The sequence below is a fragment of the Fragaria vesca genome, linkage group LG3 (assembly GCF_000184155.1).
Source record: "Fragaria vesca subsp. vesca linkage group LG3, FraVesHawaii_1.0, whole genome shotgun sequence".
In the NCBI taxonomy this organism is placed as follows: Eukaryota; Viridiplantae; Streptophyta; class Magnoliopsida; order Rosales; family Rosaceae; genus Fragaria; species Fragaria vesca.
In genome coordinates this window covers 6262433-6284361 of record NC_020493.1, presented here as the reverse complement: position 1 = coordinate 6284361, position 21929 = coordinate 6262433, and the positions used below count along the sequence as shown (strand labels likewise).

The 21929-nt window shown below is 38.8% G+C and overlaps 5 protein-coding genes across 6 annotated transcripts; 2 read left to right on the top strand and 3 right to left on the bottom strand.

The window, feature by feature from the left end:
* Positions 1 to 3943: 3943 nt before the first annotated feature.
* LOC101292290 (leucine-rich repeat receptor-like serine/threonine-protein kinase BAM3-like) lies at positions 3944 to 8120 on the top strand. The gene is made up of 2 exons (XM_004295485.1): positions 3944 to 6554; positions 7403 to 8120. Exons 1-2 carry the CDS (start codon positions 3944 to 3946, stop codon positions 7738 to 7740), a joined length of 2949 nt encoding a protein of 982 aa, XP_004295533.1. The 3' UTR covers positions 7741 to 8120.
* Positions 8121 to 9303: 1183 nt separating this feature from the next.
* Positions 9304 to 12776, bottom strand: LOC101292001 (pre-mRNA-splicing factor ATP-dependent RNA helicase PRP16-like). The gene has a single exon (XM_004295484.1). The coding sequence runs from the start codon at positions 12774 to 12776 to the stop codon at positions 9585 to 9587; it is 3192 nt and encodes a 1063-aa protein (XP_004295532.1). The 3' UTR covers positions 9304 to 9584.
* Positions 12777 to 13186: 410 nt separating this feature from the next.
* LOC101294148 (hemK methyltransferase family member 2-like) lies at positions 13187 to 14982 on the top strand. The gene is made up of 3 exons (XM_004293814.1): positions 13187 to 13277; positions 13646 to 13750; positions 13855 to 14982. Exon 3 carries the CDS (start codon positions 13867 to 13869, stop codon positions 14626 to 14628), a length of 762 nt encoding a protein of 253 aa, XP_004293862.1. The 5' UTR covers positions 13187 to 13277; positions 13646 to 13750; positions 13855 to 13866; the 3' UTR covers positions 14629 to 14982.
* Positions 14983 to 15380: 398 nt separating this feature from the next.
* LOC101309619 (transcription factor GTE1-like) lies at positions 15381 to 19156 on the bottom strand. Its single transcript, XM_004293781.1, has 9 exons — positions 19070 to 19156; positions 18739 to 18843; positions 18306 to 18497; positions 17585 to 17662; positions 17009 to 17224; positions 16792 to 16890; positions 16557 to 16615; positions 15891 to 16041; positions 15381 to 15771 (listed from the first exon to the last, which is right to left on the bottom strand). Exons 2-9 carry the CDS (start codon positions 18841 to 18843, stop codon positions 15571 to 15573), a joined length of 1101 nt encoding a protein of 366 aa, XP_004293829.1. The 5' UTR covers positions 19070 to 19156; the 3' UTR covers positions 15381 to 15570.
* Positions 19157 to 20026: 870 nt separating this feature from the next.
* Positions 20027 to 21699, bottom strand: LOC101313584 (plasma membrane-associated cation-binding protein 1-like). Of its 2 annotated transcripts, XM_004293796.1 has the most exons (5): positions 21480 to 21699; positions 21182 to 21325; positions 20992 to 21081; positions 20820 to 20904; positions 20027 to 20702 (listed from the first exon to the last, which is right to left on the bottom strand). In XM_004293796.1, exons 2-5 carry the CDS (start codon positions 21293 to 21295, stop codon positions 20344 to 20346), a joined length of 648 nt encoding a protein of 215 aa, XP_004293844.1. In that variant the 5' UTR covers positions 21296 to 21325; positions 21480 to 21699; the 3' UTR covers positions 20027 to 20343. The 2 variants fall into 2 exon arrangements, with proteins under 2 accessions (XP_004293844.1, XP_004293843.1); XM_004293795.1 differs by having other exon boundaries at positions 20992 to 21526.
* Between the last annotated feature and the right edge of the window lie 230 nt (positions 21700 to 21929).

Here is a 21929-nt window from a genome sequence, read left to right as displayed (position 1 = left end):
GATTATGGATGGACCGATTTGCCCCTCGAAATCTAACGGAAAACACAATAAATGACGGAAGATTAACGACGTGTATATATTTTTGGTTGAAATTACAACTTCATGTACTATTTTGATTCTTTTGGTACTTCAGACACTAAAATTATGAGTGAATTATTTGTCATGTATTGTTGTTAAACTTTTCCCATTAGATAAATATAAATTTACCTTATAGTATATATCATGACAATCTCTCAATTTGTTTTCAATTTGGAATACACAGAGATTTCGTCCTATGTAGATTTATCGAATGACCTTATATGTTACTTATAACATAGTGGTCGTGCGATTCATATCTTGTGATGATGTAATAAGCTATTTACTAATTAATTAGGGAGACCAGCTAGCTCCTATCATCATCAAAATTATCATCGAGCAATATGTATATTGCACTTTAGAGCTAGTCCATTGGTTTTTCGACAAAAGTTAAAGAGATGAAATGTCTAAAGCCACTTTTATGCAGATATGGTGATTCAAAGGAAGATCGGGTGATGCAATTTTGCAATATCATCCATATACATATCCGTTCTATATATGAACACTGTTAAGTTGTGTCATCTCCATGCATGATCCCATTATTTGTCAAAACTGGGTGCCTAACTAATATATAAGGCTAATTATATATCCAAAGAAATTTAAATAATTTAGTGCATGTGGTGCTCTTTCATTTACACTCCACCCAAAACCAAATCAGTTTTTGTTCCTTTCTTATTACGTACAATGAGTCATGGAGCCAACAGAATCAGTCGTCACTTTCATGGTTTGCTATTTGCATGTCTTGGACTAGTTCTTTGTTCCCAAAAACCCTTTTACACACTAAAACTAATCAATATAGTTTGTCTATTCTTTATGGGATTCTTTATTTACTCAACTTTTATTTTGTTATTCCTCTAAATTGAGAAAAAGAAAAGATTATGGCTTCTAGTTTAATTAACTTGACATAGTGTAGATATCTCATCGTTGTTTAACATGCTATCATAACCTTCTTAGAGCAACTCCAACCAAATTGTTATTTCCTACGTGGTTCTTCAACAACTATAATTGACACCAAGAATTCATTTCCAATAGAGATGTTATTTGCCACATGGATGACAATTTCTAAGAGCTGTGTCAAATTTGACATAGCCAATGCATCTGGTCTTTTCTTTCTTTAATGTTTTCTCTCTCCTTCCTCATTCTTCAAAGTTCAAACCCAAAAACTGCTGCAAGCTTACACAGTTTTTCTTTTACTTACAAATATAATAAAATAATAATTAAGTTTGGCATGATCATTAGAGTGAAAATTAGTCTAAAATGACGATTGCCACCGCAGCTGTCAAATTCGAATTTGACATAAACATTTTGACCTTCTTACTGGAGATGCTCTTAGGGGCTTCATAGTTCGAAATCAATCAACACATCTTCGTTTCCCTACTTTTTCATCAATTCAAGCTCTTAGCTAGCAATTTGTCTATCCAAAAATTTTGTGAACATCTTCAAATAGTTATCGAGCAAGTTAATTTTGGTGACTTTAGGGTTGTCATTATCATATGTGCAAGCCAAAACTCGATCTGATCCAGATAAATAACATGGGTAGCAAATCTGGACCAGCATAGATTCCTCTGGTAGCTATAGCTGATGAATGATGGACCATATATATATAGAAATTGAACCAACAGCATCATCAACATGTGTAGAAGCCATGAATCGATCACACCCTACGTATACATTTGCTCAGAAAAAGTCACCATAGTGTGGGAGGCTCAATGATCGAGTATATTCATTTTATTCTCAAAGCTGATTCTACATGTCATTCTGACCTAGCCAGAGCCAGTTTAGCTAAGCTCAAGCTCCTTCTGCTCTTTATGGCGACATTGTCCATTATTGTGTTCTCTTTGAACCAAAGCAACCTCGATCGCCATGCCATTTCATTCCTTGCTTGAATCATCATATTCATGCATATTTTATACATATCGCTTTGACCTCGATCGCCGTAGCTGGCTAGAGAGTCCTTGATTTCAGGTGAAAAATGAAAATGAAAGAGGAATATATAAGCTTCCCAAATGGGGTGCCCTAGATGCTCGTCAAACTTTCAGGCGGCCATAGCCATACTCCAACACAAAACCAAAGCTTTCACTTCATTCATAATTGTGCCTCCTGTGGAGATATGTATAGTCCTGGACGCATTGACCAAATAAGAAATAAAGAAGAAGATTCAAAGGTCCACAAACAAAGAAAGAAGACAGCAGAGATTAAAGTACTGTGATCGATGAATCCCAACAACACTACTTCGATCAAAATCAATCCCACATATCACATATGCTTTATCTTTTCTCACGTTCTGGGTATAAAGTAAAAGGAAGAAGAGGGCTCCCTCTGTGGAATTGTTTAGCTGGTGTACTTATTTCTATTCCCATCAAAATAACAGAGGGAGAATGGAGATGGTCTAAAAGACCTAATTCATGTGTCCACTTTAAAAGCAAAGAATCATGGAGTTCTATGATTTCAATCTGCACAACCCAAGTTGATTCTTGGATCATCATAATTATTGATCATCATTATACACATAAAGCCCGCCTCATTAACGTTCATTGCAGCCATCTTAGTCCAAATTTGATGTATATAATACAAAGGTCTTCAAATGCATAGAGGAATTCTAGCTAGCTTTCGTTTTCTTCGCATGCTGCAATGTGATCTTATAATGGAACGGCGTCTATGTCCTTCGGATTCGCAGGAAGTGCTAGTGTACGTAGACAATCATTCTCCATGAATAAATATGTAACTATCAAAGTACTGATGTGGTTTTGCTATTTTCGGTCGTTTAAGGGTTCAAATGGGGGCAAGATATTGCTTGAAGTTGTTTGAAAGTTACTTAGATTCGACTAAAAGCCTCAGAAAACCCAAGGCACATAGTTTAGTCACTGATCATTATCAAGTAAATAGTCGAATACTCGAATACCATGTTTACACTGATAGACTGATTAATTTTTTATGAATGCCTCAAATTAAGGCCCCTCAAAGATGAATAATCACGAGCAAAAGATCACATTGATGGGAAGAAAAATGGAGAACATGGCTACTTTCCTGTTCTTGAAACATAAAGCACTAGCTTTGTTAAGATGATCGAACAGCTATCTGAATCCTTATGGAAGGAATATACATAGCAAAGACATGAAGTTAAAGTATATATCCCAGTAAAGAACAAAGTGAGACATAAAGAAAACCCAGGATAAAAGAGTTCGTCACAAGTTGAATATATACTATTTCACTACTCTTCCCCTCCCTATTCTTGTTTTTCCTTTTTAATTTTAATTTATGTATCAGATTATATCACTGTCCTGGAGATAATTTATATATATATATATAGGTTCATCATTTCAAGTGTCAATTATATCTCTAACAAAGATCAGTAGCAATCAATTTAATTATGATACACTAGCTAGTTGAAGTTATTTCCTGCTCATTTTATTTACTTTTCAGTTTTCACTTGGGTCATTGACCTACTCAGGTATTGAATATTCTTTTTCTGGGTTCTGTTCCTCAATCAGATATTCAGATTCAATTATAAGCAAAGCAAAGTAAGGTCAATTATGTCATTCGGCTCCAAAGGTGAGGGGAATTTAAAATATTGGTTGATCAAACGGTCTGTTGGTATGAATCTTTATATGCAAATGCAAAATGCAAGTGTTGCTTTTGCTTTTCCTTTTAATAAAGTTGAAGATGAAACCAAAAATACTGTGTCTCAGAGCCAAAAATATTACTAGCCAAAGTTATGCAGCATCCAAGGACTTCTTTTTCTCTATATGACTATATGTCTGCTTTGTGTATGTGAGTGAAATCAAAGTACATAAACCAGATGAACACAATCTGTTTCTGTAATACTCATCTTCTCTAATCCATAACCCTTCCAAGAGCCACTTCTGAAATGAAGTCTGTCTTCCTCTCCTTTCTTCTTGTGTTCTTCATTTGCTTCCATTGTGTTTGTTCACATGATCAGACTCTTAGGAGACAAGCCTCAATCTTGGCTTCTGTCAAGCAAGGTTTTGAAGCCTCAGATCCTTCTCTAAGTAGCTGGAATGTATCAAACTATAAGTTCCTTTGCTCTTGGGCTGGTATCATGTGTGACAACCTCAGCAGATCAGTGATTTCCTTAGACGTATCGAATTACAACCTCTCTGGTTCTCTTTCACCTGATATCACAGAACTGAGAACCCTTGTCAATCTCTCTGTGTCTGGGAATGATTTTTCAGGTAGTTTCCCAGCTGGAATTCACAAGCTTCCCAGGCTTCAATACCTCAACATATCCAACAATGGCTTTGGTGGAAGCATGGACTGGGAATTTGCTCAGCTAAAGGAGCTCATATTGCTTGATGCTTACAACAATGATTTCAATGGTTCACTCCCATTAGGTGTCACTCAACTTCCCAAGCTGAAGCGCTTAGACTTCGGAGGAAATTACTTCAGTGGCAGCATCCCTCCAAGCTATGGAAATATGTCACAGCTTAATTACCTCTCAGTTGCAGGAAATGATCTCAGTGGTTTCATACCAAGTGAGCTTGGCAACCTTACTAACCTCACTCAGCTGTTCTTGGGATATTACAATGATTTTGATGGAGGTATCCCACCTGAGATTGGTAAACTGACCAATCTGTTCCATTTAGACCTTGCAAACTGTGGCTTGGAGGGCTCAATCCCACCTGAGCTGGGAAATCTGAAGAAGCTAGACACTTTGTTCTTGCAAACCAATCAGCTCAGTGGTTCCATTCCTGCTCAGCTTGGGAACTTGAGTAGCTTGAGGTCTCTTGATCTCTCAAACAATGCACTAACAGGAGACATCCCTGTCGAGTTCTCAGCTCTCCGCGAGCTTACTCTCTTGAACTTGTTCATCAACAAGTTTCATGGAGAGATCCCTCATGAAATAGCTGAGCTGCCCAACTTGGAGGTCTTGAAGCTGTGGCAAAACAATTTCACTGGAGCAATTCCTTCAAAGCTTGGTCAGAATGGTAAACTGGTTGAGCTTGATCTGTCTACTAATAAGCTCACTGGTGAAGTCCCAAAATCTCTTTGCTTTGGAAGGAAGCTGAAGATATTGATTCTGCTCAACAATTTTCTCTTTGGGCCTCTACCTGATGATCTTGGTGAATGTGACACTCTAGTAAGAGTTAGGCTGGGGCAGAATTACCTGAGTGGATCAATTCCAAGAGGGTTTCTTTACTTGCCTGAGCTCACTCTGATGGAGCTGCAGAACAATTATCTTACTGGTCAACTTGATATGCAGGAAAAAAGCCAAGTACCCTCAAAGCTTTCTCAGCTGAATCTCTCAAGCAATCGCTTATCGGGGTCACCTCCTGCATCTATTGGAAATTTCTCTAGCTTGCAGATTCTTTTGCTAAGTGGAAACAGATTTACTGGAGAAATTCCATCTGACATAGGCCGGTTGAGAAATGTTCTAAAGTTGGATATGAGCAGAAACAATTTTTCAGGCAGCATCCCTCCAGAAATTGGAAACTGTACCTTGCTGACTTATCTAGACTTGAGCCAAAACCAACTTTCTGGTCCAATTCCACCTCAAGTTGTTCAAATTCACATACTGAATTACTTCAACGTGTCATGGAACCACTTAAACCAGAGCCTACCTAAGGAACTTGGGTCCTTGAAGAGTCTAACCTCTGCTGATTTTTCCCACAACAGCTTCTCAGGTTCAGTACCACAAACAGGTCAATACTTATTCTTTAACCACACATCTTTTATAGGCAACCCTGATTTATGTGACTCTTCAGTAAATCCTTGCAACTATTCTTCCAACTCACCATTAGAGTCTCACAACCAAAATGGCTCAAGGTCTCAAGTCCTTGGGAAATTCAAGCTTGTCTTTGCATTAGGCCTCTTGTTGTGTTCATTTGTGTTTGCGACCTTTGCAATCATAAAGACCAGAAAGGTGAGGAGGAATTCGAACACATGGAAGCTCACCGCCTTCCAGAAGCTAGAATTTGGAAGTGAAGACATCTTGGAGTGCATCAAGGACAACAATGTTATTGGGAGAGGTGGAGCTGGGATTGTATATAGAGGAACAATGTTAAGTGGCGAGCAAGTAGCTGTTAAGAAGCTGTTGGGAATCAACAAAGGCTCTTCTCATGATAATGGCCTCTCAGCAGAAATTCAGACACTTGGGAAAATCAGGCACCGGAACATTGTCCGGTTGCTAGCATTTTGCTCAAACAAAGAGACCAATCTGCTTGTTTATGAGTACATGCCAAATGGAAGCTTGGGTGAAGTTTTGCATGGGAAGAGAGGTGGATATCTAAAATGGGAGACTAGGCTTAACATAGCCATTGAAGCAGCAAAAGGGCTTTGTTACTTGCACCATGATTGTTCCCCTTTGATTCTTCATAGGGATGTCAAATCCAACAACATTTTGCTCAACTCCGAGTTTGAGGCTCATGTAGCAGATTTTGGGCTTGCCAAGTTCTTGCAGGACACTGGAACATCAGAATGCATGTCTGCAATTGCTGGTTCATATGGTTACATTGCTCCAGGTACATTTTTTTTCACAGTTCTTTGCTTCATATTATTCAATAATAACATGCTAAATAGGCCTATTTAGCTCAATACACCTACTTGATGCAGCACTTAGATAAAGAAATGAAGCATATTCCAAATGTTTCTTCTGACTAGGGGAAATAATTCTGCTAGCTTCAACTATGACAGGTTGAGAACTAATGATTGTTCAAATTGGTTTGTTTCTTCAGTTTGATACTTTGATATTCACATAGAGAATAGATAAACAGAACATACCCTTATTTTTTTCTCTCTTCTTTTTCTTTTTTTTTGAACTGATACATGAAATTCTAGCATACCAAACACTCTACTTTGGACTAAAGTAGTAAGTGGTAGTGGTAGAGCCATGCCAAGAATCCCAATATAGTTAAAAGCCTCCACTGACATAGGAATTTTTATCTTTTGCTTTTTTCTATTGCGCTCACACACACAGTAATGCGCTATGAGCTTTTGCATGTCTTGAAACCATAAACCCATTTTCATTCAGCCCAATCAGACCAAAACCTTTTTGACCAGAACCCAGAAATCCCAACACCAAAATCCACAAAACACCAGAAGCTCAGCATACCCATTAAGAATATTGATTGGGATCTAAGCTTTACTTTCCCTAAACCCTAGAAAGGGTTACAAAAATACAAACAACTGTAAAGAATTTAGCCATATAGGACATAAACCCCAATCACCTTTTGCTTTTATCCATACATTCCAGCTTTACTTAGGTCATGTAGTTTTACTCCAATGTATCAAATCAGTTTCACTTTTGACACCAATTATGTGTATTAAGTGGAAGTTTGAAATGAGCTAATGTCATTGTACTATTAAACAGAGTATGCATACACATTGAGGGTTGATGAGAAGAGCGATGTGTATAGCTTTGGGGTGGTACTACTGGAACTGATCACAGGGAGGAGGCCGGTTGGGGGTTTCGGAGAAGAGGGCATGGACATTGTACAATGGACTAAGTTACAGACCGACTCGCGCAAAGAAGGGGTGATCAAGATCCTAGATCAGCGGCTAGGAAGTGTTCCGTTGGACGAAGCAATGCAGGTGTTCTTTGTAGCAGTGTTATGTGTTCAAGAGCACAGTGTGGAGAGACCAACCATGAGAGAAGTTGTTCAAATGCTTGCACAAGCTAAGCAGCCACACACATTTCACATGCAATGAAAGAATGACTTCATAGGGAAGATTTTGGTGATGACCCAAAAACTAAAACTTCATGAATATATATAATAGGTAAATTTTGATTAAAGGTGACAAAATATGGGTGATTAATGGTATAGATAGCTGTAGCTAGCTAGGTCCAGAGAGTCGGCCATATTATATAGTGAGTAAGTTTATGCTTGTTTTTTCTTCTTCTTTTTCTCTTTTGGTTTCTCTAAGGCTTGGTTAATCTAGCATCTTTGCCCTGTTGTTCTTGTATTTTGTGGGATTGAAGCTAGCTTTGTTCTGGTCATCAGTGGCATGCAAAAGTGAACTGGTCAAGGTTACTGTAAAAGTGGCAGTGCTTCATCTGTATTATTGTGTCATCATGAACATTCATAACCAAATGATGTGAGAATGCCTTTTCGGTACTGTTAAGATTTTGTAGCTATTCATTTGTGCTTTTGTGATTTCTTAAATCCCATCTAGCATGCTATAGTAGGACTTGAACACTCAATCAGTGAATTCAAGAATTAACACAAAAGAAGGGGAGGGAAACAGAGTTGCAGAAAAAAGCGAATAACAAAGAATAGTGAGAACATTAGGAATTTCTGTACTTAGATCTAGTGCGACTATCAAACCCTCTTTCCCTTAAAACCAAGGTTTTTGGTATTAGTAATACCTGAGAATTTACTTGAATACCTCCTGCGACTCTCTTCAGCCAAAACCAAACCCCTCACATCATCATACTTGAGCTTCTTCTTTCCTGCGGAGAGAGTCACAACAGTTACAAAAACATTCCAACTGTCTGGCAAAGAACACAAAACCATCAAAGCCCTTATTTCCTCTTCGAACTCAATGTTTATCGAGGACAGTTGATGTATAATGGTGTTGAACTTGCCCAGATGCTTAAATGCAGAAGCACCTTCTGCCATCTTCAACTTGAATAACTGTCGCAGCAGATGGACCTGATTGATCACCGTAGGTTTCAGCTCATACAAGTCAGTAAGAGTGGCCATAAGGCCAGCCGCGGTGTTCTCTTTGGCTGTTTCGGAAGCAATGCTCTTTGACAATGTAGAACGGATGGTTCTTAGGGCCATTCTATCGAGCACTCTCCATTCTGCATCATCCATACTTTCTGGTTTTTCTCCAGAAAGAGGACGTTCAAGACCAGTTACACATAGGTAGTCTTCTATCTTCCCCTTCCAGAACTCGAAGTCTTCACCATTAAATTTCTCAACCCAATCTCCAACTTTTTCGAACATTGATCCTTCTCTTCCCTGGATCTCAATAGAATCACAAATACACACAAACTCACTAAACTGAGGCACCTTCCTGAAGGCCTTGCCGAACAAACTTGTTAGACTTTATATAGGCTTAGTCAAGACCTAGTTCCATTAGGAATAGGAATGGAGATGAAAGAATTAAACGCTACTAAATCACATAACCAAATAACAAATGTATATTTCACCTTTACAGATCAAATATACATATTTCTCAGAATAAAAAGGCTCTCACCGGTCTAACAATTCTGTACTTTTTTTTTAATTGAAAAAGACGTATTTTTTTCTTCTTTTTTTTGAGAAAGATTGAAAAAGACATCTAAGATTCTAAGTAAAGGGAAAACAAATACTAGCTTGCCATGGTGAGTCAGGACTTACCAGAAAGCCAGAGACTGTGCCATTGAATCTCAATCTTGAACTTGACGTCAACATAGATTCAGAATGGTAGAGGCTCTTTTTCTAAAAGCTGATAAATATTGAATCAAATAAGATCAATTTCCACACAGAATTAGTATTTGCATTATTCACCCATTTTGCAGGCAGAAATCAGGACTGAATCATACATCCATTAACTAATAATTACATTTATAAGCCAAGTTTCTTCGGCCTCAAATACGTAGAAGAACCCGGATGCAAACCCACCAATGAGACTTGCTGCTGCTGTTTAGACCTCTTTTCCCTCTCCCTCTGCTTGCTTACTGCCTCTTCCCGTGCTTGAGCCTTCCTCAGATTCTCCATTTCCTCCTCCATAGCTGTTTTCTCTTCCTGATGCCTCTTCTTATTCTGCAACACTGATGTATCCGACTCCTTTACAGAAAAGAACATGGGTCCCCAATCAGCCAACCACTGCGGCTCCACTGCTGTGACACACTGCATATACTCCTTTTTTGTCAAAATCAGTTCATGATAAACCACATACTCAGGGGTGCAGCCTATACCATAAAGAGCACTGCTCGGGTGTAAATGGCATGGCATCCCAGTCCGGCAATTAACATACTCCCCCACACCCTTAAACTTTGCTGCATTTTGAAAGTATGCAGAGCAAATAGCTTTTCTCACAGTGTCAGTATCAGGCCAACAAGATGTCAGTGAAACTTTCAACGTCTTCAGAATCTCTAGCAGCTGTGACCTAACCTCTCTAGCCTTTTGTAACCCTTTAACATGCAAAAAATGGTCATTGCACCAGTCCCCCCGATACTGATGTTGTTTCCACTGTTGATAAACATTATATAATGTCAAGTGGTCAGACTCCGGGACTGAAAATTTTTCCCGAGCAGCATCGCTCTCCTCTGCCCTATCTTTTGGCCTAAAGAATACTGACGGAACTGAAAGCATAGATACAATTGTCAAAATTTCATCTACGCATCCTAGCTCTTCACCCATCAACAACATCTTAGCAAGTGGAGGGTCCAACGGGAACTCCACCATTTTCCAGCCCAAGCCAGTCAAACCTCCCACATTGTCGAGAGCTCCCAAGACCCACAGCTGGTACATAGAATTGAGAATATTTTCCTGGGGAGGTGGGTCCATGAAATCAAAATCAAGCAAGTTATTGACCTTGAGAGATTTCAGCAACAATACCACGTAGCCAAGGTTCGTCCTCTGGATCTCTGGTACAGGACTGGCCAGCATTTCATTTAGGTAGGCATTCTCTGTGTACAACCGATAACATGTTCCAGGCCCAGTTCTACCAGCACGCCCAGCGCGTTGGTCAGCAGCAGCACGACTACTAGGAAATACTTGAAGAGCATCCATACCCATCCTAGGGTTGTATACTTTCATTTTACCATAGCCGGTGTCAACGACATACAAGATACCATCTACGGTCAAAGATGTCTCAGCAATATTTGTTGCTATAATGCATTTACGAACCCCATCTTCAGACCTTTGGAATATCTTTGCTTGCAAGTCAGCTGGCAGCTGTGAATACATAGGGAGTATCAAGAGTTTTGACATCCCTTTCTTAGAGGAGGAGATAAGTTGTTCCATTCGCTCTGCAAGAGAATAACAGGCTGCTTCAATTTCCTCTTGGCCGGTCATGAAGATGAGGATATCACCTGGAGGGCTGGCAATGTGAATTTTCATGGCCTGTGTCACTGCAGCTTCAACATAGTCTTCACATGGGCCTATGTACCTTTTATCCACAGGAAATGTTCTTCCAGGAATGGGATAAATCAGTGCACCTCCAAAGAAATCTGAAAATTTCTGAGCATTTAGAGTAGCAGATGTCACAATGAGCTTAAAATCACGACGTTGGGCAACAACTTTTTTCAAAATCCCAAACAGCACATCTGTATATAGTGACCTCTCATGGGCTTCATCCATCACAATTACACGGTACTTGTCAAGGTCAGAATCTCTGAGTGTTTCACGCATAAGTACTCCATCAGTCATGTACTTTATAACCGTGTTTGCCCCTGTCACGTCCTCAAAACGAATAGCATAGCCAACTTTGTCACCAAGGTCAGTTTCCATCTCTTCACTAACTCTCTTCGCAACACTCATGGCTGCCACACGCCTTGGTTGGGTGCAGCCCACTATACCGTTTACAGTGTAGCCATCTTCATGCAGATATTGTGTCAGTTGAGTTGTCTTTCCAGAACCAGTTTCTCCAACAACTATAATAACCTGATTTTCTCGAATTCGCTGCAGTAATTCATCACGCACAGAATATATAGGCAGATACTGGCGTTGTTCGGAGATGGTTTTCGACTTTGTGAATTCACTCACAGCATCCCCATTCTTCATATGCTGAGCAAACTTTGCATCTTCTTTGAAATCAACTTCACCGTCTTTACCTACTAAAGACGTATCCGCATCAATATGCTCAGCTGTTTTCTCAACACCAAGAATATCACCAAGTTTCGAACCAGCAAGCTCCCAAAATCGCTGACGTGATTTATTCAAAGTTTGCTTTTGATGGATTCCCCTAACTAGAGCAGACCCTTTGCGTGCAATTACGGCCATATCAGATGTGGGATCTTTCACCGGCAAAACCGGATCAGCCTGATTGGTAAAAACAACTCTCCCATCCAGGAAAGGAGGCTTTGTATCATGAACAAGGAGCATAACTTTGCTCTCATCTTCATCATCAATCTCACTCTGCACCTCAACACCTCTAACAGCACCCGACCGCAGAAGCTGACGGTCCTCCCACTGAGCATTATCTGCAGCATGCTGCGCCAACCTCTTGCTCTGAGCACGGCTCATCTTAGTCCCATCTCTCCTAACCAGCCTCTTCGCCAGCTCCGCTTCCTTCTTCTGACAAAAAGCATCATCCCCATAAAACAAACCGGAACCATCACTCGTATCAACCACCGCGCTTCCTTCTTCTCTATCATACCACGCACGGTCACAATCATACTCCATCTCCAAACGCATGCTCTCACTAATCTCATATCTCCCACCACGTCTCGAATCCAAAGATTTCACTCCCTCTCCAGAAGCACGTATCTGCACCAGGGGAGAGTAAGACATACAATCCCAGGCAGACACAACCGAATGCGGCTCCCTCTTCGAACCACCATCATATCTACTTCTCTTTCTTCCACAATCTCCACCATATCCATCTTCTTCATCTCTTCGCCTCACCCTACTCCTACCACCACCACCACCATCTCTGTAATCTCTTCTTTCATCATACCTACTCCTGACACCTCCATCAAACCCTAATTTCTTCGCCGGATGCCTGAAAACAACTCTCTCCGTTCCGCGAACATGCAATCCTCCGCCGCCGCCTCCTCCTCCTCCGCTCTTCTCGAGTTTCGATTCCACCATATCAAAACAATATAGATGAATAAAAGCAGTTTTTGGGAATCAAGTTTCGGTTTTTATTATACACAAACAAACCCTAACACTCCTCTTTTGAATTGGAAATAGAGTTGAATCAGGAAACAGAATTTGGTCAAAATAAAGTCAAAGCTAGCGAGGCAAACCTGGGTTGTGTGATTTGTGACTGAAGCTGAATATTGATCGGAAAACTGAGGATTTATGAAATCCCAGATTGGTCGTTCAACGCGATCATGAATCTTGCCGCCGATAGATTCCTTAGTTTGCGAAGAAAGGACCTGCCGGCTTTTATAGCTTTGTATTTGGGCCTATAGTGGGTCGGGTCGGGCAAATGTGGTGAAAACACAGGCCCATCTTAGCTGATGACTTAACAAAGTTCCCGCTTTCAGGTGACCAGTGAAGAGACACACCAGAAAACCCTAGAACAGTTGCAGAATAAAGAAGAAAGGGGCAAGAGTCGGTTCTTGATTCTTCAATTGATTGTTTGAGGTACGAAATTTTTGATCAATTTCTTTACTTTTTTGTATGAAAGGTGTCTGCTTTTTATGAATGAATTTTTGTTTTGATGCAATTAGATCATGGTGTTTTGCTTTGACTGAGTTCTGAAATCCATTTTTATGTTTTATATCATCAATTTTGAAATACCCATTTCGTTATCTTGAATTTTCTTGAATAATTTTTGTTATTCAGTTATTGAAGATGTGAATTTTTTTTTTTTTTTTTTGCTTGTATTGCTATTATCAAATTCTGATTTGAGGAGGAAGTTTCTAGTTCTGTGATTGAAAGTGTATTTAGAGTGTTCTAATACTATTACATGTCCCAATAGAAGCTAAGTTTCGTGAGTTTTGGTTTTTCAGTTACACATTTTGGACACTGGAGCTATCTAGAGCTAGAAACCATTAAAGATTCTTCACTTTCGGTTACGAACTACGAGCCAAGGCAAGCAATGGAGTGATGGGCAGGTAAAATGGTTTCAGAATGATGATTGTACTCTGAGGAGTTTCGTTATGGTGTTAGCATCAATTTTTGTGTCTATGTCTTACTGGAAACACTTTTGTTATGATAGGTGTTGTGTGAGATGTCCCCCAGAATTGCTCAAATCCGCCTTGTCAGCTCACATCGCGAGGTTTATGAACCGTGTGATGATTCATTTGCTTTAGTAGATGCGCTTTTAGCTGATCAAGCAAATTTATTACAGCATCGACCAAAATTGTGCATGGAACTGGGCTGTGGTAGTGGCTATGTTATTACTTCTCTAGCTCTTATTCTTGGCAAGGAGGGGCATTTTATTGCAACTGATATTAACCCTCATGCGGTCAGAGTGACTCAGGAGACACTGGAAGCACATGGGGTTCATGCAGAATTGATAAACACTAACATTGCATCAGGACTTGAGAAGCGTCTGGCGGGATTAGTAGATGTAATAGTTGTGAACCCGCCTTATGTGCCTACCCCCGAAGATGAAGTGGGTCGTGAAGGGATTGCATCTGCTTGGGCTGGGGGAGAGAATGGCCGTGCTGTGATTGATAAGATACTGCCTGTTGCCGACAATCTTTTGTCAGAGAAAGGCTGGTTGTATATGGTCACACTTTCAGAAAACAATCCATCAGAAATATGCCTCCAAATGAGAGAGAAAGGCTATGCTTCCAGGATCCTTGTCCAGAGATTGACAGATGAAGAGAGTCTCCAGATCATCAAGTTCTGGCGGGATGTTGATTCTCAATCAGAAGCAAAGGAGATGGCAACAAACAAAACAGTTCCTTCAAGGGTCATGGAGACTTTGCGGTCACAATTTCCTAGAATGCCGTTTCTCGGAAGCAATAACAGCAACAGTAGCTGATGAATAGACAAGGTACATTATGGTTCCTCTTCTTCCCTGATTTGTAGAAACCTGTAAAATCATCAGCTTATGTGAGGTTCAAAAGATGTATTAGGTATGCGGTTTGCTTGGTCTTTTGACAAGGAGCCAAGGTTCCTATTGTTAGTTGGTTACATCTATCGGTTAGAATCCCTTCTTTGAATATCTTATGGAATGTGATCATGTGTATAATTTGTAGATTTGTGTTCCTTTGTTTGCTCGAGGTTTGGGGGTTTCAACTGCCTAAATCAAAGCCTTTGAGTCATTCCTTCTAAAAGAATTTGAGGTGTATGCAACTCTTGAGAAGTGGAGGACCCGAGTCCTACCTTTTTAGCTGCTTCTCTTCTAGAGAATCTTTTTCCAGTTTGGTAGCAATGTATGTGTTTATGACTCAATTGCTGATGCCATTGTACCCATCACTCATCAGTGTCATATTCAAGTTTAGTGTCCGTTTTAGTGTTGAGATTGTATACTACGTACACTCGTGTTATAGAAACTGGAAAAGAAAAGAAAATAATCAAAAATTACCCACCTGCTTAACTCAAAAGTAGCGACCCCATTTCACCCACTAGTATCATCACCAATTAAATTAGCATATATTGGATAATTATTTTCTGATGCTTGAAGTATTGCTGATAAGAAATGTAAACAAAATGGATAAAACTTTACAGGCAAGCGCAATTCTTCCAGTTAATTTGGTGGATCATGGATTGCTTGGCTGATATTGTACTGATAGCAGAAGAAAATAGTCTGATTATGTATAATGATCTTTACACAAAATGTGTGTACATTATATATCTAGACACAAAAAGGGTCCATGGCTCGTCCATTAGGGTGATGTACAGAATTCATGTAAAAACCTGCACATATTTACATTCTGATTTTCCTAGTAACTGAATCAAGTCACCCGACATGCAAGCAAGATTACATAGCAGAGATCTTTTTGGTCCTTTTAGGGGCAGGCTTGGCAACGGCATCAGATGGCTCCCTATTTCTTTTGGAGGTTGCAACTTTGTTGCCACCCATGGCTTCAGGAACCTGTGCGGCAGCTAATGCAGCAGCTTGGGCCTTAACTTTTAATGCATCCTTGACAAAAACCTTCAACCTCCATAACGTGTAGTCACTCTGTAAAAGAAAGAAATGAAAACAAAATATAAACATCAATTCAGGACTGATATTTCACTACAACATTCACCTTAAATGATTTCCAGATCATGACAAAGCCAAACAAGAATAATAATAACCTGAGTATCAATGTCCAGATCCACCTCCTGCGCAGTTGCTTGGAACTCGGGGTTATCCTGAGCAACTATATCCAAAGCCTTGCTGAGATCTTCAGGAGATAACTGTGTGAGAGCTGTCCCAAGTCGTCTTTTATCATCAAAAGACATTTTCCTACAAAAACTCAGAGTCAAAATACATTCTTCACAGATGCCAAAACAATCAATAAAAGTGGCGAACACTTGCCATGCACATACTGCTGCAAGAAAAATGCTGCATCCATTGATGCCCATTCGTTGTTTAAGATCCGAGAAATAAAGTCACATATCCCAGTTTGGAACTCATAAATTGATGCAATTTTATATTGCATGAGACCCCAGTGACCCAACTCTAGTAAGATGATGAATGTAATTGAGCATGCTATGAAAAAGAACATGTAACAGTGTAATAACATTTTCATGCAACACTTTTGTACTCAGCAGTTTGAACTGTCAAATAACAGTAGTTAACACAATCAGCTATACCTAGAATAAAGAGAATGGAAGGAAAAATGTAATAAGCTTCTGATACCATCACCAATACCATCCCAGTCCCAAATGCTATCCTTTTATTAGCAGTTTTCTCTGTTATTAATAGTATTTCTACAAGTATATATAATCCATGATGAGAAAGAAAACAAATGAACCAACCTGCACTTCTGAACCACCAACTTTTTGAGGTCTTTCAAATATACATCAATATCAACAAGCTGAAAATAATTTAAACAGAAAACAGAATCAGATCAAAGTAAGTGTACAGAATTTACTAATAAAAAATATTCAAACTTTTTTATTGGCTTCCTGCATTTCAACAAACCATGCCTACTAGAACTTAAATAAAGAGAAAACATAAGAAGCTCTATTACAGGAGGAAAGTTTCACAAACCTCACTGCTTAGATCCTTGGCCATGCTGGCATAAGCAAATTCCTCAGCGTGTTTAATGTCTACCCGTGCCTCTGCTTCCTCATCTGCTTGTCTTTTCTCCTGTAAAGACATTAGACAATATTAAAAAGTATAATGAAAATGACTCATGAATTCCATAAAATGTTTTGACAATATCCAGGAAGCCTCATATGATAGACATATCAACCAAACAATTTACCTCTTCAACAACTTTAGGCAAGAGTTGTAGCCATTTTTCTTCCAATTTTTCCAACAGTGTTTGGGCCATCACATGGACATCATCTTTTTCATCATTGTATTTGATTGCATTCTTGAATACCAACCTCACATCAGCATATATCTCTCTAACACTCGTATACCCACCAGTTTCCATTTTACTTTGTACTGTACCAAGGTCCATGGGCTTCTCAATAACCTAACGTAAAACACCGAAAACAAGTTAAGTAAACCATCTAATGGAACTTTTTCTTTAGTATATTATAAGGGCTGAAGAAAAAGGATTAAAATAGAGTCAATAGATAGTTACTGAAAAACAAGTGAGAGACAGCTACCATCAGCAAAAGGACTGCTACAGGTAGATATATGTAAATTGAAGTTGTAAATGGAAGTTTTTATAATAATTCATTTCTAATACCCTAACAAGGACAACTTTTTAGTAGGTATATAATATATTGCACCTTCACAGCAATGCCATGTAGTCATAGTGGTGACAGATAAAAAGAAACTTGGTCATTTTTTTAAAGTGAAAAGACAAGCTCCGAAGAAACAAGCTTACTTGATGATAGTCATGCAATCCCAGACTCTGAGCATCTACAGGTGACATAAAGGGCCATGACCACTTGTGCTGAATGATCTGCAAAGTGCCCAGTAAAGCTATATTAACTAGTGATTATACCCAGGACAAATACTTTCATCACTATTGAAGCAGCAAAACTTCAAATTGAAGGAGTAAAGAAAAACCTTATACATAGTAAACAATGAGAAGATTAAAGTCTACCAGCATATGATGTTCGTAATCCTCACCGACAGATGCAGCAGTAGCAATATTCAATACAATTAAAATTAAAAAGCATTATATGAAAGAACACATAGGTTTGTAGCAGCAAGAGAAAATTCAACATCATACATGCCCTTGGTTTTGCTTTTTGTGAGATTATACAAACAGCTGTGTTTTATTCCTTGGAAAAAGAAATTGACATGAAGATCTGATTACAAAATTCCGCATCATCCTTCAAACTTCATGACAGTATTTTAATTTCAGTATCCATATCTGATCAGCTTCCCAACACTTCATCATCTCAAGGAAATAACTTTAGATATTGACTTCTAAAAACAAGATATTCCACAATATTATCAAGAGACAGCATGATTAACAAACATATTAAACAATAATATACGTTAACAGAACCGGAGCATGTAAAGCAAATATCTTCATCATTAGATACCCAAGTATACATGCATCCACTGCCAGTGACCTACATCATGAGAGTTCATACCTGTTTGAAGATTACCGAAAACTTATTCAACAGATCTCGCATTCTCTTTGCAGCAGCGGCTCGCCTACGTGATGCATCTTGTTGCTGCTTCTTAATGGTGTTAAAGTGTTTCTCCCTCTCTTTCTCCTTCGAAGAGGTTGGACTTCCTTTCCTCAGGTAATACTGCTCGACCTCGTTCACTCTTTTCTCAAGCTGCAAGTCCACCGCAAACTAATCAATATCTCAATATCCTCATTCCTATAAACTTATACAAGAAACGCAAAACTATACATTCAAAGAACAAATCATAAATACTATGAATAAAAAATCGACATCGACAGCGGCTATAATCAATGCGAAAATGCAATGGGGTAGCACAGCATATAACACCCAACTAGTTCAGATAACAAAACCAGCATTACATTAGTTTCGAAAACCTGGGCATAAAACTCACTGTATTAACTTTAGCCGATATTTCATCGACAGACTGCTGAAAACCCTCCACTTCAGCCGCACCAGCGCTTCTAGAATCTGGGTTTGATGAACTCATTGGCTCCATCTGCAACTAAAGAAGTCAAATTCATGAGCAAGATTGGAACTTTTTGACTCAAATTAATCAAAAAGTGAAAAACGAAGTGATTCGAATCGAAGGGGTGTGGTTAAACCCTAAACCCCTTGGCTTTTGCATCAATGTAATTGGAAAAAAGGGAACTTTTTAATGAGCCCTAGAATTGCAGCATTGGGTATTCGACAAGATATAGATGCATAGATATAATGGGTGTTACCTGTAGAGACTGAGAAGCATAGTGAGTCTCAGAGAGAGATTGATGGAAGAGGTGAAGAAGAAGAAGAACTCAAATGCCAAGAGAATCGGATCAGTTTGGAAATTCTAAGTCTTTGGGATTCGGGCTCGTATTTATACTTTTTGTGTGTTCATCACTGACTAATTGGGCTTGAATCTTTTCATCTTTTGTAGCCCAACATCACTTTCAGAAAGAAAATAAATGCCTAAAGTGGAAACAAAAATTTTGGAATTTCACCTTCGTTGGTTAGAGTGGTAAATTCAGTTTTATTTTCGGTTAAGGATCACTTTAGTACTGATTATGCGATTAAAACGGAAATATCGCTTTAAGTAATCTCAACTTATTGACAGCTTGTACTTCGAAGAATCAATGTCTTTAGTAGTTAGTTAAGGATGTTATGAATTGAATATTTCGTCATTATATCCAAGACCGGGTTAAAGCTTTTTGAGAGTATGTGGTTCAAAAGAATCAATGTCTTAGATGCGATAGTTAGTTACGAATGTTATGTATTAACTCTTTTGTTATTATATCCAAAAAAATTTCATTGTTGTTTATAAGAATCTTTCGATATGAGTTGATTCTTCAGTTAGTTACTCGACATGTAGAGTTAAATGATGAACATGAAGAATGATTGTGGGATATGGTAAAACTTTTATGTATTTTAACTGTGTTGTGATACTATCAATCACATGACAAGCAACGATTCATCAAATGAAAAATAGAGATGTAAATTATCGGACAAATTTTCTCCGATCAAAAATGCAATAGCTAGGTATGACATTAATAGATAGTAGGACATGTATTAAATAAACAAACACTGACATATAGTGACACTGTGACATGATAGCCCACACAACTCATATGCAACCAACTGAAATAAGATTTCAAGCCAGAAGAGAGAACCATCTGCCATTTATGACTTCAGATCGATAACAAATTGGGGAGAAAGAAGATCATATATATCATCAATCAATGAACACATAAATAACAAAAAGTACTTTCATTCTTCCTTGCAGCACTGTAAAAGGTATTACATAGTAATAATTCACAGAGGTTTCATTTGAATGATTGACCAATACATACAAAGAGACACATGAATATAAACTGAAACACAGCTTTGGAAAATCATCAAGAACAAATAGTCCCAAATAGATTACAGGTATTTTAAAGAATAACAAATCTCGAAATGAAACTTTTTCACAAACAATTGGGGGGAGTACTACTTCATGATCATGTCCTTGATTTACATATGATCCTCAAGGCTTTGCTGGCTCTTCACAAGCAGGAGCAGGTTCCTCAACCTTAGGCTTTTCCTCAACACATGCTTCAGGCTCTTCCTTCTTCTCCTCCACTGCCACCACTTCTTCTTCTTCTTTCTTCACCTCTACAACATCTTCCTTCTTCTCTTCTTCGATCACTATCTCCTTTTCTTTTGAGGAACTTGTTTCCTCTTCGGCTTTGGCTGGTGTTGGTTCTGCTGGCGTTGGCTCCTCTACCTTCTTTTCTGTCACAATATACGTTGACACCTTCTCAAACACATAGAAGACTGGACCTGGGACGTAGGCCGCTCCATACTTTTCTGATGCTTCTGAGACTGGTTTCGATCCTGGAAATTCTGTTACATCCATATTTTCATGTACCCAATTCAGTATAATACTCAAGAATTATGAAAATTCATCCCAAAAAATTATACAAACATTATGAATATGTATAATTGAGTACAGATATGTACCTATTTTGGCAAGCTCTTCAAGGAACTTGTGGACTGCAGCAGAGTACTTCTTCAAAGCTGCCTCCTTCCTCTCCTTGATCAAAGTCTGTTTAAGGTGACAGTAACAACTTCAGTAATTTTGGTTGATTCAATTTCTAAAAAAAAGTTCTTGAAAGGATTTTAGTTATCTGACCTTGACTTCAGCAGAGGAAGCTTCATATAATTCAAGTACTTTAACTTGATACTCAGCCTTCTTCTCTTCGAACTCCTTGTCATAACTCTCCTGAAAAACCACACAGATATAGTTCAACATATATAATTCATGAAATAAATATTCGTTATGCAACTGAAATATATTCTGTACTAAAGAAAGAGCCACAAACCTTAGACTCATCAAAGGACTTGCAAGCATCAGCAGCAGCAGCCTTCTTGACACTGGTCTTGTTCTCAAACACCTTCTTGATTGTGGGAAGCACCTTTGTTTTCCAGTAACCCATCTTTGAATTCTTCTCAAACCTCAAACACTCCTGAGAACAAGCCAAACAAAGGCAAGAATCTTATATAGACATGAAAAGTTGATCATGAAAATTTTTTTTGTACCAAAACACACGTATGCTCGAGCTTCAATCAAGCCTAGCTAGGGACCTCTTAAGAAGAATCAAGCTCTAATAATTTACTTACTTAGTTGTATGTCTCTTTCTCCTTCTGATCTTTCCCCTCTGTTTGTTGAAGAGTGCAATCAAAAACTATCAAAGCTAAGTCTACCTCAATATGAACTATTGCTGTAGCAGCCAACTGTCCCTCCAAAACAAATCCACAATAAAGCTTTGGACTGTGGCTTCAACATATAGACATACTCCACATCCAAAAACCCCTAAAACTCCACCTTAATTACCAAAAATACCTAGTTATATTCATTGATGCCACCCAACCTCCCTTCTCCAAAAGACCTCACTGCCCTCGTCAGAGAGTATAGCCTGAAGGGCATAACAGTCCTGACCAAAATTCCAAGGTGGCTGGGTTTCTGGTTTGGCTCCTGCCTGCATGATTCAAGGCCAGGGTGGTCAGTGGCATGGATGTAAATTAATGAATAATCTCGGGGTGATTGGGGGATTTTACAGGTGGACCCAT

Bases quoted from the DNA above. Each gene is read 5' to 3' on its own strand.
- LOC101292290 (XM_004295485.1), top strand. From the start codon at position 3,944: ATGAAGTCTGTCTTCCTCTCCTTTCTTCTTGTGTTCTTCATTTGCTTC. The intron at 6,555-7,402 runs GTACATTTTTTT...ACTATTAAACAG, and splicing joins ATATGGTTACATTGCTCCAG to AGTATGCATACACATTGAGG.
- LOC101294148 (XM_004293814.1), top strand. From the start codon at position 13,867: ATGTCCCCCAGAATTGCTCAAATCCGCCTTGTCAGCTCACATCGCGAG.
- LOC101309619 (XM_004293781.1), bottom strand. From the start codon at position 18,843: ATGGAGCCAATGAGTTCATCAAACCCAGATTCTAGAAGCGCTGGTGCG. The intron at 16,891-17,008 runs GTAAATTGTTTG...ATGTCTTTACAG, and splicing joins TGCCTAAAGTTGTTGAAGAG to GAGAAAAGACAAGCAGATGA. The intron at 16,616-16,791 runs GTTTGTGAAACT...AATTATTTTCAG, and splicing joins CCAAGGATCTAAGCAGTGAG to CTTGTTGATATTGATGTATA.
- LOC101292001 (XM_004295484.1), bottom strand. From the start codon at position 12,776: ATGGTGGAATCGAAACTCGAGAAGAGCGGAGGAGGAGGAGGCGGCGGC.
- LOC101313584 (XM_004293795.1), bottom strand. From the start codon at position 21,210: ATGCTTGCAAGTCCTTTGATGAGTCTAAGGTTTGTGGCTCTTTCTTTA. The intron at 20,905-20,991 runs GTCAGATAACTA...CACCTTAAACAG, and splicing joins CTTCCTCTGCTGAAGTCAAG to ACTTTGATCAAGGAGAGGAA. The intron at 20,703-20,819 runs GTACATATCTGT...TGGATGTAACAG, and splicing joins TGAAGAGCTTGCCAAAATAG to AATTTCCAGGATCGAAACCA.